This window comes from Excalfactoria chinensis, chromosome 5 (genome assembly GCF_039878825.1).
Source record: "Excalfactoria chinensis isolate bCotChi1 chromosome 5, bCotChi1.hap2, whole genome shotgun sequence".
Taxonomy (NCBI): Eukaryota; Metazoa; Chordata; class Aves; order Galliformes; family Phasianidae; genus Excalfactoria; species Excalfactoria chinensis.
Window position 1 is genome coordinate 9,449,564 of NC_092829.1, and position 8,192 is coordinate 9,457,755.

An 8,192-nucleotide genomic window follows, 5' to 3' on the forward strand; every position below is an offset into this window, starting at 1 on the left:
CAATTGCTAAGGAAAAAGAAAACATGAACATTTACTATGTAGGACCCAAATACTATCTTAAGTACCAGTTTTTTCTTCTAGACATTTTGAGGAAGGTGAGCCTTCCTTATTTGTGTGCAGTGGCTCTAAATCCTCTGTACAGACATACTGTTTGCTGACTTAAGAAGGAGACAATGAGAGAAGTACATATCATTGCTGGAAGCTTGTTAGTAGTTATGTAAATAATCAGTCTCTCCTCCTTCCTTTTTTTTTGTGTGTGTCACCTTAAAATAACAGAATGAATTTCCTTCCCCTCATCCTCTCAGCATTCTGGTCTGATATCACCTCCAGCAGGCTTGGAGCATGTCTTTCATAAGCTCTGTGTCCTCTGAAATCCTTTTCCAGAGTGACCATTCCTCACTGCAAGGCTCCCCTCTGCTTTCTTCCTCTTCCTGTTCATCCTCTGCTTCCCTAGCAAGGGCAGGAGTAGCTGCACCCTGTCAGAAATGAGAACAGTGTGCTTGTGCCATTTGGACTATTGCAGAGAAAAAAAAGGGTGGGGGGGGGGGAATGAGTGCTTTGTAAGATAACTAAAGCACGTGTAAGTTTGCAGCATTATTTTTTGTTCTGCATTTAACATATACAGCTGTGTGAGCTATTGGATAACTAAATCTCCAAGAACAAGGTGCAGAGGTATACTTCTGAGGCTGTGTCCCCTCCGTTTTATAGCTACTAGTCGGGGTTTTGCTTGCCCTTCACTAGCTTCTGTAAGGATAATGCATTCATCCTTTCAGCAAGAGGAGGAAGGAAGCAGAGCTATTGGCACAGTCAGTGCCCTGTCATAGAGGGTTTGCTGGCTGACAGGTTCCAATGGCTGCAATGGGGCTTAGTTCTTTCTCTGTCTTTCTCAGGGTTTGTGTCTGTTACTGAAAATATGTGGATGTGGTCAAGTAAGTTCAGAGTTTTTCTACCAACACCGAGTTGTAATAGCTTCAAAAGCACGGCAGAATTTTCACGATTAGCATCCTCTAGTTGGATAGCTTCTGTTGCTGGCTAACAAAGTGTTTCATTTCAACTGCAGAGCGTCTTACCTGCTGCACAGGATGAAAAAACGTGTCCATCTACAGCTAACCTCTCACGGCAGCAACAGCAGCAGAGAAGCAAAACCTATATTTCGTGGCCCTCATCAAGTAAGGCTGGAAGCAAGCTTTTCAGTTCTAAGGTGTTGTTTGTGGCTTCAACAAGAGACATAAAACTGCCGTTTTTCCTTCCCTCTCTACAGGTGGCAGCGATGTGGGGGGAGCCATGCCTTCCCGAAGTATGTCTGATCCTGACCAGGAGTTTGACAAAGAGGTAAAGGAGCTGTTATTAAATGGAGAGTGACAACGTTCTGTTGCTGTAGATTGTTTTCTTCTTACATTAAATTAATTATCTTGGAAAATTCTTCATGAAGACTATCTTCGTGAAGAATATTTCTTTGTGGAGATATTTTCTTTCTGCAGATGTTTTCTCTAGCACACAACACAATCTGATTGTATGTTGGATACAGCAGTGCTGAAGCAAAGCTGAGAATCTTTTTATAGCGATATTTTAAGACGTATTGTGTCCTGGATTAAGCTTTGTAGACGAGGCAATTTTGTCTAATTGATGAAATGTCCTCAGAGCTCCAAGAAATGTTCTCTGGTCTATTAGCATAGAAGAGCAAAAAAGTACGACTTAGTTAAATAGTTTCCTGCGCTGCCTTAAGGAAAACTTTCTGTCTTGTAACTTGAAAAGGAATCAAATCTTAAAACGTGTAATAGCCCATGTGAAATTACGTGCCAGTAGTCACCAGTCTGAAAAGGTCTGCAGCAGAGTGGTGTCCCCGAATCCAAGGAGATGATATGATTGATTGCTTTATCACCCCTTGATTTGCCATGGGTGTCGCTTCTTGCAGGCTTTGTTGAAATGCTGCCTGTGTGAGATAAGCCATTCTCAGGCTGCCTGTGTCACCTCGCTGAGAGAATGCTCACCATTAAAAGAAGCATGCTAACAGGGGACTCTCTAACCTGAGGCATTTCTAAAGCTATCTTGATTTCTGAAAGGTGCTGATGATAGGGTGTCCCAGTTGCCTGCTGTTCTGTAGCATCCTTCTCAAATTTGGTTATGCTTCTTGCTCTACTTGCTGTTTGTAGGCACGAGTGCTGGTAGGTTTTTATAGCTTGTTCTTTTGTTTTTAATAGACCTTGCAGTTTCTTGGGACATCTTAGATTTAATAAACAGTAGATTGTGACTTGGAAAAGGAAGTATCTAATAGCACCTTCTACTTATATACTACTTTTCCTCGTGTGGCTTTATCACAGCGTGATCTGGTTCATCTTACTGCAAAGGGTCTTACATTGTTTGAGCTATGCAAAGCCTTACGAACAGCATCCTTGTAGGATGTTACCTTTCAATCCCTTTACAAAATATGTGTTCCCTTTCTTGAAAAAAAAGCTGCCATAGTACCAGTGTTTCCTGTGCAGTATTTTGTAAGCTGTGAATCTGTGCAATGCTCACAGTTGTAACTCACCAAAATAGTGGGAAACTTGCCAGCCATCCTGTTGAAGTGAGACCAGCCTGTGAAGGCAGATATCCAACAACCAATCTAATGCTGGGGAAATAACTGAATAGACTGTCTGTGTTAGATACTGACGTAGGGCAGCTCCAGTAAGAATGTTCTGTTTCTGGACCTCCGTCCGGCCTGGTACTTGGCAGCCTCCACTCTTTTGTCAGGCATTGCACATGCTTGTCTTTGTCATTGGCGCTGTTTTGTAAACTGTTTGTGTGCTTGTTTCCTTCCTTCTCACCAAACAGAGGATGATTTCACTGTAATTGTTTACATGGGCAGATAAACCTATTCCTTGGCTATAAAAATGGCTTTAAAAGCTCAGGTTGGTGAACGCAGAGTAACAATGAACAGGTGGATGTGTTCTATCAAGGAGGCTTGCAGTGGCTGAAGTAGAGGAGCCTGGGGTATAGCAATTTCCACGAGCTTTGCCATACTTCATGTTATATCAGAGGAGAACTGCACTAAGGCCTGTTAAAGATAATAAAAGTATTTGCATTAGTGTTTAGCTATGAAATCTAATATATGCTACATGGTAGGTGTTGCTCTCCTTTATTCTTTGAGCGCCTCGAAAGCTTTTGAGTGCAAGAAACTGATCTTAAGCGTAATTATTTTAATGTTTCTCATTAACAGCCCGATTCAGACTCCACCAAACACTCTACTCCATCCAACAGCTCAAACCCCAGTGGTCCCCCAAGCCCCAACTCTCCTCATAGGAATCAGCTCACATTAGATGGACTGGACCAGTCGACCTGCGACGCATAACGCTACCGCTCACACCGTTCTGGCTTCGGTCACCCACTGCTCTGTGGAGTACTCAAGAGCAGGGCAAAGCTGTCTCAGATGCTTAGTGCCAAGACTGACACCGAATCTCTAGTGTTGTACAAGAGTAATTATATATCCAGATTGTAGATACAAACTATTGAAATGAAGAAAATTCTTTACTAAATAGTAATGGAGCTTTTTATGCAGGATTGTTCACTGCTCGGTTACGGTTGATTCCTTTCTGCACAGCTGTGACACAGTTTTATTGCATAGGAGCATTTAAGGCCACCAGTAAATATTGTTATTCTTACGCAGAGAAAGAAATAGAGAGAGATACTGATAATGTTGCTACAATATCAGGAATATTATTTTTCTATAGAATGATGTAATATCTCATTAGCAGGAAATCCTTTTAGACACGATTTGGACCTCTGGGTAGGAAATGCAAGCAGTCTAGTTACATCCTCAGAAAAAAAATACACTTCTCCCTTTTTCCTGTAATGGTTTGTTTCCTAAATCTTAAGGAGAATGCTAGGAAGCTGTCGGTTGTTCCCAACATCAGTAGTATCACCAGGATGTCAAGCAAAGGTTGGCTATAGTCTTGTGGCCTTGTAATTCATTTAGCCATTACATATTCAGCTGCGTAACAGTCTTTCTATCTTTCTACCAACTTTTTAGTCTTGTACATAGGACTACTACCGGTTATCTTTTACTCACATCCCGCTTGTTAGTCCTCGTCAGTCCCAGTCATTAGTCAGGGCTTTTAGAATATTGATCCTTACTGCTGTGAAGAGAACTTTACTGGTCGTTCCTGCCTATCTCCTTCTGAGAAGTGGTTTCTCCCGGGCTTTTTGGTGTAAGGGCACACTGCGTTGTTAGCTGGCGGGCCTCCTCATGGGCGCATCGCCCTTGAAGTCTGCCGGAGCGAAGGGACTCACACTACCATGTCAATCTGGTTTCTTGGTTACCAAAGTGGAACGTGAAGGATGTGTAACTGGGGGTGCTGCTTTTCTCACTAAATATATCCTCATCTGCATGAAGACCCCATGATTATTAATCAAGTATTGATCATGTAGAAAAATGCACAACACACTCCTGTATATTTTGCTATGGCCCACGTGCAGCGGTGATGTTTTGCGTGTATATTTAATCTCATGCTTCCATGTATTATACGTTTAGTAATCAAAAGATTTGTGACCATGTTTCATTAAAAGCTTGTAATTAATTCAGTGGCTGGCATATCCAGTTTGTCATTGTCACACTAGTGTGCCTTCTGTGCCAATTTGATGACAGTTGGATGTCACTTATTTAAAATCTGGTTTAAGTGGGCTAATGATATACCAATGGCTAATGTTCTTTTCTGAAACACTGTATAGGACGTGCACTTATCTTTAGTTAAAACTGAGTGTTCTAGTCAACATTTAATCCTGTTACGTTAAGTGTTGGACAGTACTTGCTCTTTTTCTCAGATTCTTGATAAAGGGGCTCAGTTAGAGCTGGACACTACTGCTATGGGGGGGTTCTGGTTTTTACTTTTTTAATGTAAGTCTAAGTCTTTGTAATTATTGAATTGTGAGAACATTTTTGAACAATTTACCTGTCAATAAAGCAGAAGAGGGAGGTTTTAAAGTTCATGGTCGTCTGTCTTGACATCTGCAAACAGCCCGTCACTGACATGTGCTGCGTCTTGTGGTAACTTCACCTCGTCCGTGAAAGCTTTGCATAACCTGAAGAATACTTTGAAGCTCCATACCTGAACACTACAAGGACGGTGCACGATTCTGCATGTAAGTGTATGCACTGGAGCAGTGCAAGGCCTTTTGGTGGATTACAGTGCTGAAATGTACGCGCGGATTGTGCTCAGGTAGCTGTTTCATCAAAGCACACTTAATTCATTTCAATTGACTCAGATCCTTATGGCCAAAGCTCTCGCACGGGCTCTGCTGCCCAGAGAGCTGGAGGTGCCGCATCCCTGGAGGTGCTCAAGGGCAGAATGGATGGGGCCCTGGGGCAGCTGGTGGGTGGTGCCTGAGGACAACGAGGGATCTGGATGGTCTTTGAGTTCCCTTCCAACCCAAACCATTCTATGCTTATGAGGAGCCTTCGGGATCTATTTGGACAACTTACGTGAGGTAAAAGAATAAATACATGTTTTAAAAGCAGTAAGTGCTAAAGAAACACTGCGGGCGTTTCAAGCAGAGAGGTGTGAATGGTGCCCTACACGCAGCACAGGGTGGCAGTAGGATCGAGGTCTGTGTGCCAGAAGCCTTCCCTCCCGCAAGCATTCATGCTAATCAGCCTCTGACTTTTACAAAACGTTTCTCCCGCTCTTGAGTTGATTTTTCTCCTCACACTGAGGACTTCAGATGACAACAAAGTCTTTAATTATGGGGGTATTAAATCAGAGCACTCAGCAGTGCCAGGGCTCGCTTATAATTTAAGCAGGAGAACGTTTCTAGAAAAGTAAATGAATTGCTCACTCTGAATGCATTATTTATCCTTCCCTTCAGATCTGGCTGAGCAGAATTTCCTCTCCGTGTCCCACTGCCGCACTTCTCAGATCTCTCCCCTTTCCGGCTCCCAGTTCTGGTTACCTGAAGAGTTCTGAGCCCTGGGGAGAACTTTGAGAAGTGTGGAAATTCAAGATGGGAAGCAGAATGTTCTCCTGACAGCACGCTCGATTCTCCCCGGAGGCTGCCGGTCTAATGCCCTGAGTATGGAATTCAGCTAAATTCAGCTATGCAAAGAATGAGCGTAATTTGGTGTCTCACGCTTTCACAGAGGCATTACTCAGCCCTGATGCAGGCAGTGATGGACGTGCTATCGTCAGGAAATTCTGGTCACTTTGAGCACAGCACCTTAGCACAGGAGGCTGCCTGCTCTGGAATGCCCTCTGGTGCCACTTGCTGCCCAGGGCTGAGCGGAGCTGCCAACACCTGTCTGCAGCGCAGCTGTGCTGAGAGCGAGCAGCTTCTCAGTGGGTGCAGTGAATGCTTGCTTTGTAGAACCATTTGAGTTGGAAGGGACTCTATGAGGCCACCCAGTCCAGCCCCCTGCAATGGGCAGGGCCAACCCACAGCTCCATCAGGTGCTCAGAGCCCCGTCCAGCCTGAGCTTGGCTGTCTGCAGGGATAGAGCAGATGCTGCCTCTGTGGGCAACCTGTGCCAGTACCTCACCACCCTTACTGTAAAAACACAACGTTTTTCTTCTATCACAGTTAAGTCACAGGGACTTCAGTGTGGAATTACTGAACAGCCAGTGCAATGATGGCTTTTCACAAGGTCAGCTTGGGCATCCTTTGCTTAAGAATGTTAAGAGCTGGCACTGGTAGCGTACAGCACTGAGAAATTGGAGCACTGAAGGGAAGAGAGGGATGTGGGAACTGAACTGCTCCCTCAGGAGAGCCAAGTGTCACACTGTGACCCCAGACCATATCCCAGTGCTAAGCTGAGCCTATTTCCAGGGAGGAAAGAAGAAAAGAGCTGTAGCCGTGGCTGCTGGGCTACTGGAGCACTTTGAGTTCCAGTTTGCATCCCACCTGCTCTGTGCAAAGCAGCTTCAGTAGCAACAGGCATTGGAAAAATTCACCTGCTCAGGTCTGACCATCCACAGCATCGCCAGCAGGTTTTGTGGTCTCCTCCCCACCCTCTCACACACCTTTCAGCGCAGGTCCCATGTTGCATTCCACTCCCCAGCGGCCTGTTGCTCCTTGCCGCCTCCGCAGTAAGGCACGGACAGGCCGGGCAGACGGCTGGCAGTGCAGGAGCAGCTCGCTCCCGAGGGCGGAGAGCCGAGGGGCGACGTGAGCTCAGCCCTCAGCTGTATCGGCGCTGCGGGGTCTGGCAGAGCTCAGCCTGCCCACGGCAGCGGGGTGAGCCGAGGACAGCGCGGCACCGCGGGACGTGCTCCACTAAGAGCAGCTGCAGTGCAGCATCCAGCCGCAGGAGGAACACGAACTCAGGAATCGGCCGTTCCCCGGCCTTGCAGTAAATATTTTCCCTGCTCCCCAATAAGATGCAGCACTTTTTTGTCACCTGACTGCACAGGGAATGCGGATTTATTGGTTGTTTTATCATAGATAAAGCCCCCAGATTCTTGCAGCACCGCCCGCTTCCAGCTTCTTACGCAGTGCTGCTCTGTATTCCCGGAAGGAAGAGCAGCGCGATGGGCGCCGAGCTCTGAATGCTGATGAGAGGTGGGGGTCGCTGCCCCGCAGCAGCTTCGCCAGCTCCTTCCCGCATCGCAACCCTCAGCCGCTACAAAAAGCACATCGGGCTCGGGCTGCTTGCCGGCTCTGTGCCGTTTGGAGCACTGCCGCATGCCCGGAGCTGGAGCTGCACGGCTGCTGGGCGCCCCGCAACATCCCGAGGGTGGGCGCAGCGAGTCGGTGCCCGTTAACCCCTTTGCTGCTAAAGGCCTGGGAAGCGGTGACTGCCGAGCCCCGGCCATTAGCACTAATGCGTTCCTCATTAGCCTGTCTCATTGGGAGCCCGACCCTCAGCACCGAGAGCACAACAAAGCCCCCGGCAGCCCAAAGCACGGCTCTGTCACACTGTCTGCACATGAAACCCCCCATTTACATGAGATCCCAGCACAGAGCGCGCAGCCCGAAGCCCCGCTGTTCCCCTGCAGGAGGGCAGCGCGTTGTCCCCAGCACCGCACGTCGCCATCGCTGCGCTGCCTGCAGATCCCCCTCCCCGCAACGCGCTCTGCGTGAGCGAACAAACGGCTCCTGCAGGCAAAGTACAGAGCGTGCTCAGAGAGAGAGCTGACAAAAATTGATCTGGGCTTTAATTAAAGCCTCTGTTGTAAAGTGACCTCGAGCTGCTAATGCATTTTAAGAATGAAGCCCGGCAAGCG

At 46.9% G+C, this 8,192-nt stretch overlaps 1 protein-coding gene across 4 annotated transcripts in view; it reads left to right on the plus strand.

The window, feature by feature from the left end:
- The window catches only part of CDC42BPB (CDC42 binding protein kinase beta), an 84,001-nt gene extending 79,038 nt beyond the window's left edge, over positions 1-4,963 (plus strand). For all 4 annotated transcript variants that reach the window (XM_072339403.1, XM_072339405.1, XM_072339404.1 and 1 more), the window contains 3 exons: positions 1,061-1,169; positions 1,262-1,332; positions 3,200-4,963. In XM_072339403.1, coding sequence (XP_072195504.1) covers positions 1,061-1,169; positions 1,262-1,332; positions 3,200-3,331 — 312 coding nt within the window. In that variant the 3' untranslated portion in view covers positions 3,332-4,963. The remainder of the gene's footprint in view (positions 1-1,060; positions 1,170-1,261; positions 1,333-3,199) is intronic.
- The last annotated feature ends 3,229 nt before the right edge of the window (positions 4,964-8,192 follow it).